This window comes from Coregonus lavaretus (genome assembly GCF_964263955.1).
Source record: "Coregonus lavaretus genome assembly, contig: HAP1_SCAFFOLD_3605, whole genome shotgun sequence".
NCBI classification, from domain to species: Eukaryota; Metazoa; Chordata; class Actinopteri; order Salmoniformes; family Salmonidae; genus Coregonus; species Coregonus lavaretus.
Genome location: NW_028166739.1, coordinates 1 through 11,172, shown reverse-complemented (window position 1 = coordinate 11,172; position 11,172 = coordinate 1). Strand labels below are relative to the sequence as shown.

Genomic DNA, 11,172 nt, shown 5'->3' with positions numbered 1-11,172 from the left:
ACGTAGAACAGGACAGTGTGGGAGAGAAAGCACAGTAGTTTAGCAGTAGCCCTCCTAGTGGGGACAGTAGAATTCATGTTATGTGAGAAATAGGAAATAGACCACTGGTCGGGAATAGACAGTAAGTTGCTTGTCTTTCTAAATAAATAAAGTTATTTGAGAATATTTAGGGAAGTTAGCTGGTTAACTCATTGATCCTGCTATGTAGTACACCACACATGTCTGGCAACCACACATATCTGGCAACCACACATATCTGGCAACCACACATATCTGGCAACCAGGGAAGGTTTGTTCTACTTTAAAAGGAGCACTCTTTAGTTTCTATTTCCACTCAGCAGAGTGGCCCCAGCGGTTGTTTTTGTTTTTGTTTCGGAGGACTGATGGGGCGGGTCTTCGAAAGTGCAAAATCAAAACCAAAAAAGAAGAACAGGTGTCTGAGTGTTTCGAAAAAAGGTTTTTGTCTTTGCTTTATTTGCTGCCTTGATTGTGACTTGTCGTCCAACCACAGGAGGAAACAGAAGCTAAGGAAAGCTCCTTTAAGAGTTAGTCAGAAGCTAATGCTGCCTTCAAATGCTTGTTGGAACTGAAACATTTCCCAGTTAGAAAGTCTGACATTACTTTGTTCAATTGCTTTTGAATTTGGAAACAATTCTTCAACCAATAAGATTTTAGCTAGTTAGTTGAGCTAGCTAACATTGCTAATGATAAAGTTGGCTAGCTTTCTTAATGTTGATAATGTTGTCAACTAGCTACATTATCCACATTGATACAGTATGTTAGACGATGTCAGAAATTGTCATGGGCCTCTCACTCCACCGGGTTACCACCTTAATTTTCTTCCACTCTGCTCACCACTCTCTCTACTCAGCCTAACTAGCTCCACCTGTCCCTGCTCTGCTCTGCTCTAATTACTCTGCCAGCTGCGCTGCATTACCCACTACCTCTCCCAGTATTTAAGGTCCTGTCTTTCAGCTCTCCGGTGTCAGATCGTCTGCAAAGCTCACACCCGGAACCTGTTTGCTCGCGCTTCTGGCTCACCCTGGTTTTGTGACCCCGGACCTGCCTGTTTTTTTGGATACTCTTCTGCCTCAGGAGATCCAGACCTGCTTCTGCCATTACGACTCCTGACTACTCTTCAATCCCGGTAACTCTGACCAGCCTTCTGCCTTGCTACTACGTATTTTGGATTTCCCTTGAACTGTACTGCTGCCTGGTTTCATTCCGCCCTGTTGTGTCTGTGTCTCCCCCCCCCCAGGACTTCTGGACCACCCACCACCGGCTTCATAGGACGCATCGCTGCCACTGGGGGGGGCACAGACCCAGCGCATTGGACGGGATCCCTGTTACCCCTGGAGCCTTCATTCACTCCCTACTTCCCTTTTCCCTTAAGTTTAATAAACTTTCTGGTGTGACGCAATTGTGGTCCTCTGGTCGTCTGTCTGAACCGTGACAGTACGATCTGACCATTATGGACTCAGCGCACACTTTCCCCGACATGGAAACCGATGAGCATGAGCAGCAGTTCCAGCAGCAGCAACAACAACTCGCCATGATCATTCAACTCCTCACCAACCTTACCCCAGCCAGTCTGCCCACCAGCCCAGCCCCCGAGTTACCTGCCCCGGTCATTGCAGCCGCTGCTCCGGAACCCAAGATTGGAAACCCCGAGCGGTTCAACGGCGATTCAACCCAGGCCCGGCCATTCCTGACTAGCTGCCGACTTCAGTTCTCCTTGCAGCCAAGGACCTTCGCCACGGAGGGGGCTAAAGTTGGGTATGCCATCACTCACCTGACGGGCCGAGCTCGACTCTGGGGAACAGCAGAGTTCGAACGTCAAACCCCCGCTTGTGCAACCTTCGACCTGTTTGCTGAGGAGATGCTGAAGGTGTTTGACCTGGATTCACCCACCGCAGAGGCGTCTCGTGAACTGTTCAGTATTCGACAAGGCAGACGTACAGTCGCAGACCATTCCATCGACTTCCGAACCCTGGCTAGACGAAGTTCTTGGAACACACCATCGTTGGTGGACGCGTTCTTCCATAGTTTGGCTGACTATATCAAGGACGAGTTGGTCTCCCATGAACTGCCTTCCACTCTTGATGAGGCCATCGCACTGACTGTCAGGATCGACAGAAGGATACAGACCCGTCGTCGTGAGAGGGGGCGCCAAGGTCCACCTACTACCGGCATTCGGAGAGATCCGACTGGGCTCCTGTCATCTACTGCCACTCACCCAGGTCAGCTTGATCAGTCTGAGCCTATGGAGATTGGGCGAGCCTCCCTCACTCCTGCAGAGCGCCAGCGCCGCTTCACCTCAAACCTCTGCCTCTATTGTGGAGGTGATGGACATCGTGTGGTAACCTGCCCTTTAAAGGGCCGAAGCTCACCGGGCGTAGGGGGAGTCCGGTTGAGTTCAATGACCATCCAGTCCTCCGACCGCAAACCCCTGCTGCAAGTTCACCTCCGCCTCTCTGACTCTACTCACACCCTGGCTGCTCTGGTGGATTCTGGCGCCGAAGCCAACATAATGGACATCAAGCTGGCACGCCAACTGGGACTGGAGAACCTCCGTTTGACACCTCCTATTCCTGCCCGGGCACTGGACGGACACTTACTCGGATCGGTCACTCATGTCACGGCCCCGGTCTCGATGGGTCTGTCCGGAAACCATCAAGAAACTATCCAGTTTCACCTGCTCCCCTCTCCAGGCCAACCCCTCATCCTGGGTTACCCATGGCTCCGCCGGCACAACCCTCAGCTCGACTGGGTGACCGGGGTGATCAGGGAGTGGGGAGAGGACTGCCACCGAACCTGCCTGCTTGCTGCCGCACTACCCCCTCGGCCAGTACCTACTAACTCCGCTCCTGACCTCTCCAATGTCCCAGAATGCTACCATGGTCTCAGAGAGGTGTTTAACAAAGCAAGAGCCACATCTCTGCCCCCTCACCGACCGTACGACTGTGCCATCGACCTCCTCCCTGGAACAGCTCCTCCAAGGGGTCGTCTTTATTCGTTGTCTGCTCCTGAAAGAAAGTCCATGGAGGACTACATCAATGGCTCTCTGTCCGCAGGATTAATCCGTTCATCTTCATCTCCTGCTGGTGCTGGCTTCTTCTTTGTGGGGAAGAAGGACGGATCTCTTCGCCCCTGCATCGACTACAGGGGACTCAACGACATCACAGTGAAAAACCGTTACCCTCTGCCTCTGCTCACCTCTGCTTTTGAGTTGCTCCAGGGAGCCACTGTTTTTACCAAGTTGGATCTCAGAAACGCTTACCACCTAGTGCGGATCCGGGAGGGAGATGAATGGAAAACCGCATTCAATACACCAACAGGCCACTACGAGTATCTGGTTATGCCTTTTGGCCTCACCAATGCTCCTGCTGTGTTCCAGGCTCTAGTGAATGATGTACTGCGGGACATGTTAAACAAGTTTGTCTTCGTTTACCTGGATGACATCTTAATTTACTCCAGAAACCTGTCTGAACACACCCGCCATGTCCAGCAAGTCCTTCATCGTCTTCTGGAGAATTCCCTCTACGCCAAGGCAGAGAAATGTGAGTTTCACGTCAAGACAGTGGCCTTCCTGGGGTACATAGTGGCAGAGGGAAGTATCCAAATGGATCCTGCCAAGGTATCAGCAGTCACTTCATGGCCAGTTCCGGAGAACAGAAAGAAGCTGCAACAGTTTCTGGGGTTTGCTAACTTCTATAGGAAGTTTATCCGGAACTACAGTACCGTTGCTGCCCCTCTCACTGCTCTAACCAGCACCAAGCAACCCTTCACCTGGACCCCAGCAGCCGACAAAGCCTTCAGTACCCTCAAGGTGAGGTTCACCTCCGCTCCCATCCTCCAGATGCCTGATGTGGACCGGCAATTCATTGTGGAGGTGGACGCCTCGGATGTGGGAGTTGGTGCTGTGATTTCTCAGTGGGCTGCGGAGGATAGGAAGCTCCATCCCTGTGCCTTTTTCTCACGTCGGTTGTCCCCCTCTGAGTGCAATTACGACATAGGGAACCGTGAGCTGCTGGCTGTGAAGCTTGCTTTGGAGGAGTGGCGTCACTGGCTGGAGGGGTCCACCATTCCATTTCTCGTTTGGACCGATCATAAGAACTTGGAGTACATCCGCACGGCCAAACGGTTGAACTCCAGGCAGTCCCGCTGGGCCCTGTTCTTCACCAGGTTTAATTTCACTCTGTCATACCGGCCTGGATCACGCAACACCAAGCCAGACGCCCTCTCCCGTCAATTCCAGAAGGATGACACCCCCTCCAAGGACCCTGTGTCGATTCTGCCAAGTCCCTGCATCGTTGCAGCTCTGACCTGGGCTGTTGAGGAACAGGTGCTGGAGGCTCTCCGTAACCAGCCAGGTCCCAGCACTTGCCCAGCTGACCGCCTTTTTGTCCCCGAAGACCTGAGGTCCCAGGTCATTCAGTGGGGACATGACTCCCGCCTAGCTTGTCACCCTGGCTCCACCCGCACTTACAACCTGCTCGCCCAGAGGTTCTGGTGGCCCTCTCTGAGGAAGGATGTACGGGAATTCGTCCAAGCCTGCCCCATCTGCAACCAACACAAGTCGTCCTGCCAGCCCCCAGCCGGATTGCTGCAGCCCCTGCCTGTGCCCAGACGTCCCTGGTCTCACATCGCCCTTGACTTTGTCACGGGGCTGCCCCCTTCAAGTGGCATGACCGTCATTCTCACCATCGTTGACCGTTTCAGCAAGATGGCACACTTCATTCCCCTCCCCAAGCTCCCAACCGCCAAGGAGACCGCCCAGGTGGTCCTGGAACACGTCTTCCGGATCCACGGACTGCCTAAGGATGTAGTTTCTGACCGTGGTCCACAATTCTCCTCCGCTTTTTGGAAGGAGTTCTGTCACCTGCTGGGAGCCACAGTCAGTCTGACTTCCGGATTCCATCCCCAATCCAATGGGCAGTCAGAGCGGGCTAATCAGGAGCTCGAGAAGGCACTGCGATGCATGACTTCACGCAACCCCCACTCCTGGTCGCAGCAATTGACATGGGTGGAGTACGCACACAATTCTCTGACCTGCTCTGCCATCGGTATGTCCCCTTTCCAATGTGTTTATGGATACCAGCCTCCTCTATTTGCCAGCCAGGAGGAGGAGGTTACTTGCCCATCTGCACTTGCTTTTGCCCGTCGATGTCGCCGCACCTGGTCACAAGCCCGAGCCACACTCCTCAGGTCCGTTGCCAGCTACACTACCGGGGCCAACCGTCGGAGAGTTCCTGCTCCCACCTACCATGTTGGTCAAAGGGTGTGGTTGTCATCGAAGAACCTGCCACTCAGGGTGGAGTCGCAGAAGCTGGCACCTCGGTTCATTGGCCCATTCCCTATCATAAGAGTGATTAGCCCAACTGCTGTCCGGCTCCAACTGCCTAATTCCCTGAGGGTGCACCCCACTTTCCATGTGTCCAAGATTAAGCCCATCCATGAGAGTCCGCTGGTCCCTGCTGCGCCTGGTCCTCCTCCTCCACGGCTCGTCGATGGTGGTCTGGTTTACACCGTCCGCCGCCTGCTTCGGTCCAGACGGAGGGGTAGGGGTCTCCAGTACCTCATTGACTGGGAGGGCTATGGACCTGAGGAAAGGACCTGGGTGCCAGCTAGTCGGATTGTGGATAGGACTCTCATCACCGCTTTCCACCAACGGCATCCTGATCAACCTGCAATCCGTAGGGGCCGCCCCAGAGGGGTCCCTAACCGTCCGGCCCGCTCGGCTTCCTGTCCTGTGCCTGATCCTGTCTCGGGACCTGTCCCATCTCCCGACCACGGCCCTCCGGCTTCCTCCGAGGATGAGGACGTTCACTCGGACCGTTCGGAGGAGTTCTAGCCCTCCTCCGGCTCCCCTCCTCCCGCCCGGCGTGGTGTTGCTCTTGGGACTTCTGGGGCCGTCCCTTGGGGGGGGGGTTCTGTCATGGGCCTCTCACTCCACCGGGTTACCACCTTAATTTTCTTCCACTCTGCTCACCACTCTCTCTACTCAGCCTAACTAGCTCCACCTGTCCCTGCTCTGCTCTGCTCTAATTACTCTGCCAGCTGCGCTGCATTACCCACTACCTCTCCCAGTATTTAAGGTCCTGTCTTTCAGCTCTCCGGTGTCAGATCGTCTGCAAAGCTCACACCCGGAACCTGTTTGCTCGCGCTTCTGGCTCACCCTGGTTTTGTGACCCCGGACCTGCCTGTTTTTTGGATACTCTTCTGCCTCAGGAGATCCAGACCTGCTTCTGCCATTACGACTCCTGACTACTCTTCAATCCCGGTAACTCTGACCAGCCTTCTGCCTTGCTACTACGTATTTTGGATTTCCCTTGAACTGTACTGCTGCCTGGTTTCATTCCGCCCTGTTGTGTCTGTGTCTCCCCCCCCCCAGGACTTCTGGACCACCCACCACCGGCTTCATAGGACGCATCGCTGCCACTGGGGGGGGCACAGACCCAGCGCATTGGACGGGATCCCTGTTACCCCTGGAGCCTTCATTCACTCCCTACTTCCCTTTTCCCTTAAGTTTAATAAACTTTCTGGTGTGACGCAATTGTGGTCCTCTGGTCGTCTGTCTGAACCGTGACAGAAATGTTTATTTGCTTTTATCTTTTGGTTGAAAAAGGTGAGAAAAGTCAGTGACGAAACATCACAACTCGTAAACTAGGGATATCAAAATTACCTCCAACTTTCCCACTTGGAATTCCAACTTGGGATGGGGTCGTTCAAGTAGCTACTTCCCAGTCGGAACCTCATCTTTCCCAGATCTGAGGAGCATTTTAAAGGCAGCGTGACATAGTGGTAGGGTCGACATCGGCAGTCCAGGTGGGTACACTACATAGCATATTTATTGAGTTAGCCAGCTTACTTGCTTACTTAAATATTCTGAAAATAACTTCTTACTTTAAAGATAAGCTTGAAATTGGCATGGTCAAATTGACTCGAGAACCAAAAAACACATATCCAAGTTTAGCTTTTCTTAATGAACCAGAAAAATGATGGTTATTTCTGGTTGTTTGTCAACGTTAGCTGGGTAACTCATTGATCCTGCTTTGCAGTCAGTAACAGCAGGCGTTCCGTCAAACAAAACTCCAAAAGAAAATTCAAGTAAAACAGGAAGTCATATTATCCTGTCCCATGCGAGGGTCAGGGAGTGAATAACACTGGATGTCATGTAAACAAAACAAAAACAAAAAAACAAACAAAAAAAAGATTTCTCCACAGTCAACAAAATCAAGATTTGAAAACAAATGTTGGGAAAAGTGAGTGTTAATAAAAAGGATGTTATTTTAGAAAAGACAATGCGTTATGATTGGACAGTTGCTCTGAGTGCTGTCAGCAGCCGATATAGAGCAGAACAGTATAAGTGCGGTAAAGCTAGCAGGGTTGTCTACCATAGAGATGGAGTCCTCTGACTATCTCAATGTACTATTACACAGCAGTCTATAGCCTCTGAAGACAAGGTTTAGGCTCCCTATGGTCAAACGTAGTGCACTAAATAGGGTATAAGGTAGCATTTGAGACGCAGACAAGGTTTAGAAGTTACACACAGCCCTTGAGTGTTACAAACACAGTTTCTAAGTCAGAGAAGCAAAAATATGACCCATTATTCCTGCGTTTTGAAAAATATACATTTTTTTTTTTTTTTTGGCAACAAGATCATAGTTCAGTGAAGACGTCATAGTCCAGTGTGTGTGTTTGTGTGGCCTCTGTCTCCCATCGGATAGCAGTTCAGTTGAGGCATTGTGAGACTGTGAGTCTGGCACCAAGGAGAAGACAGTAGGATTGTCAGGACAAGGTGGGCGATGGAAGGAGAAGTCAGTAGGATTGTCAGGACAAGGTGGGCGATGGCCTGGGTTGTATTCAGTAGTGCACACCGTAGCGAATCATTTTGTAATGGAAAAACGTTTTGCAATGAAAACGAGTGTTTCTTATTGGACAAGTTCAGGTTAGTCCCTCCCTGTTTGCTTCTGTTTGGTTCCTAGTGGAGACACCCTTAGAGCGTCTGTTTTATCCCATCTGTTATACCCCCTTCCCCCCTAGGAGGCGTTTATCCCTCTCTTCTCTTCCTCTCTGTCTGCTGTTCATCCCTAACTCGCTCCCTCCCTCAGTCTCAGAAGATGTCGTTGTTCCCTCCATTGGCGTAGTCTTCGCGTCGCACCCAGATGACATCACAGTGGTCCTTCTCGGCCACTCCCTCCACAGAACACTGCTTCCCGGCCACGCCCTCCGTGGCCCATTGCTTCCTTAGGGGTGTGAGCTTCACCGGGGGGGCGGGGGACCGTGAGGTGGGAGGGACGGGGGAGGCATTGTCTTTAGAGGGGGAGTCAGAGTCTACCTGTACCTTACTCCTTTCACCCCCCTCGTCCTCTTGGAGAACACCCTGGGAGCTCCTCCTCTCTTCCTCCAACTCTCCGTTCTGTCTCCTCTCATCTTTCTTTCCCTCCACATCTTCCTCCTCCTCTTCTACCCCTCTGTCCTGGTCTTGGCTCCTCTCCTCCTCCTCATCCTCCTCCTTCACCACTCCCTCTTTCCTCTCCTCCAGTAGGCTGGGTTCGGCTGATGAAGCCCTGACTGACTTACAGTACTCGTCATCGTCGCTCAGAATATCAGTCTCTTTCACCTCCATCCCTCCCTCCATCCTTCCCTCCATCCCTCCCTCCATCCTTCCCTCCATCCCTCCCTCCATCCTCCTCTCTTCCCCCGTCACTCCTCCCTGGTCGACGTAGCAATCCAGGTCGAACTGTTCCTCCACCCAGCGGTCCGTGTCGCCTCCAGTCGCCAACAGCGTCCGCTGCTGAGGCTTCTGGGTAGGAAGCAGGGGGTTATGGGAAGGTGGAGGCTGGTGGGAATAGTCATGGGTGGAGTGGGAGGAGTTAGAGTCAGAGTCTTCATGGTTGCCATGGAGAACGAGGTCGGTGTCAATGGTTAATCGGTTCCTAACGAGCTTCCTGCGACCAAGGGTCCGAGACGGGGCTGAGACTAGAGGGAGGGAGAGAGATGAGATAGAGATGGGAGAGAGAGACAGGAGAGAGATGAGAGGGGAGAGAGGGGCAGGAGAGAGATGGGAGAGAGGGAGAGAGGGACAGGAGAGAGAGGGAGAGAGGGACAGGAGAGAGATGGGAGAGAGGGAGAGAGGGACATGAGAGAGAGGGAGAGAGGGACAGGAGAGAGATGGGAGAGAGGGAGAGAGGGACAGGAGAGAGAGGGAGAGGGGAGAGAGGGACAGGAGAGAGATGGGAGAGAGGGAGAGAGGGACAGGAGAGAGAGGGAGAGAGGGACAGGAGAGAGATGGGAGAGAGGGAGAGAGGGACATGAGAGAGATGGGAGAGAGAGACAGGAGAGAGGGACAGGAGAGAGATGGGAGAGAGGGAAAGAGGGACAGGAGAGAGATGGGAGAGAGGGAAAGAGAGACAGAAGAGAGATGAGAGGGGAGAGAGATGAGAGAGAGGGAGAGGGGGACAGGAGAGAGATGAGAGAGGGGGAGAGAGATGAGAGAGGGGGAGAGAGATGAGAGAGGGGGAGAGGGGACAGGAGAGAGATGAGAGAGGGGGAGATAGATGAGAGAGAGGGAGAGGGAGAGGGGACAGGAGAGAGATGAGAGGGGGGAGAGAGGGACAGGAGAGAGATGAGAGAGGGACATGAGAGAGATGAGAGGGACAGGAGAGAGATGAGAGAGAGGGAGAGGGGGGGCAGGAGAGAGAAGAGAGAGGGGAAGAGAGATGGGAGAGAGATGAGAGAGAGGGAGAGATATGAGAGATGAGAGAGAGGGAGAGAGGGACAGGAGAGAGATGAGAGAGAGGGAGAGAGGGACAGAAGAGAGATGAGAGAGGGGAGAGAGATGAGAGAGAGGGAGAGAGGGACAGGAGAGAGATGAGAGAGAGGGAGAGAGGGACAGAAGAGAGATGAGAGAGGGGAGAGAGATGAGAGGAGAGGAGAGAGAAGATAGAGGGAGGAGAGCGAGAGAGAAGGACAGATGAGAGAGAGGAGAGAGAGAAGGAGAAGGAGAGAGGAGAGAGAGAAAGGGAGAGAGGAGAGAGATGAGAGAGTTAGTACACCAAAGTACATAAACAAATGAAACTGCAGCTAATCATGGCTACCCGGACTATTTGCACTGCCCCCCCACCCCATCCTTTTACGCTGCTGCTACTCTGTTAATTATTTATGCATAGTCACTTTAACTCTACCCACATGTACATATTACTTCAACTACCTCAACTAGCCGGTGCCCCCGCACATTGACTCTGCACCGGTACCCCCCTGTATATAGCCTCCCTACTGTTATTTTATTTTACTTCTGCTCTTTTTTTCTCAACACTTTTTTTGTTGTTGTTTTATTTTTACTTTTTTTGTTAAAAATAAATGCACTGTTGGTTAAGGGCTGTAAGTAAGCATTTCACTGTAATGTCTGCACCTGTTGTATTTGGCGCATGTGACCAATACAATTTGATTTGATTTGATTTGATTCATGGCTGGTCTGTTTCCCTTCAGGTTACAGAGGCATCATCTACCTGCTCTGTTCATGGCTGGTCTGTTTCCCTTCAGGTTACAGAGGCGTTTGCCTCCGAAGGGGACGTACTGCTGGTTGGGGGGTAGAGAGTCAGTCTTCATCAGCTGACGTCGTTGTTTATCTCTCAGGATGGAGTGGACTGCCTTCAATAAGTCCTTCTTGCTGTCCACAGAACTGGGGTCAGGGACAGGGACACGTTAGAGACACATACACACAAAATATATTAGAAACATACACCCAAGTATATTAGACACACTTGTACATGCACGCACGCACACACACACACACACACAAATATATATTAGACACACACACACAACACACATTCATGTAAACACACATAACCACACAAAACACACATTCATGTAAACACACACATATGTAATGGCGCTGCAATATGTGTTTTTCTGTATTTTATTGAATTTATACATGAATATGTTTCATTTAATTGAAAATAGCTATATGTTTGAACAGATATGTATTTCAAATGTGTTCTCGGCATGACGTCAGCCACCCAGTTGTGATGTCAGAGCTCACCTGCAGCACAGGTGAAAGGTTCTCTCTGGTCTCCCCTCAGACTCTGACCTCACGTGAACTATCTCACATACCGCTGTACCCTCAGAGTCTAGCAAGGAGAGAAAGAGAGGGAGAGAGGGAGA

At 51.8% G+C, this 11,172-nt stretch overlaps 1 protein-coding gene across 1 annotated transcript; it reads right to left on the bottom strand.

Moving 5' to 3' along the window:
- Positions 1 to 6,834: 6,834 nt before the first annotated feature.
- LOC311114359 (uncharacterized protein) lies at positions 6,835 to 11,132 on the bottom strand. Its single transcript, XM_084189620.1, has 3 exons — positions 11,051 to 11,132; positions 10,515 to 10,687; positions 6,835 to 8,985 (listed from the first exon to the last, which is right to left on the bottom strand). Exons 2-3 carry the CDS (start codon positions 10,612 to 10,614, stop codon positions 8,117 to 8,119), a joined length of 969 nt encoding a protein of 322 aa, XP_084045746.1. The 5' UTR covers positions 10,615 to 10,687; positions 11,051 to 11,132; the 3' UTR covers positions 6,835 to 8,116.
- Between the last annotated feature and the right edge of the window lie 40 nt (positions 11,133 to 11,172).

Excerpts from the sequence above, each read along its gene's own strand:
- LOC311114359 (XM_084189620.1), bottom strand. The coding sequence starts at position 10,614 with ATGAAGACTGACTCTCTACCCCCCAACCAGCAGTACGTCCCCTTCGGA. Across the intron at positions 8,986-10,514 it reads ACCAGCCATGAACAGAGCAG|TCTCAGCCCCGTCTCGGACC; the intron begins GTAGATGATGCC and ends CCCTCCCTCTAG.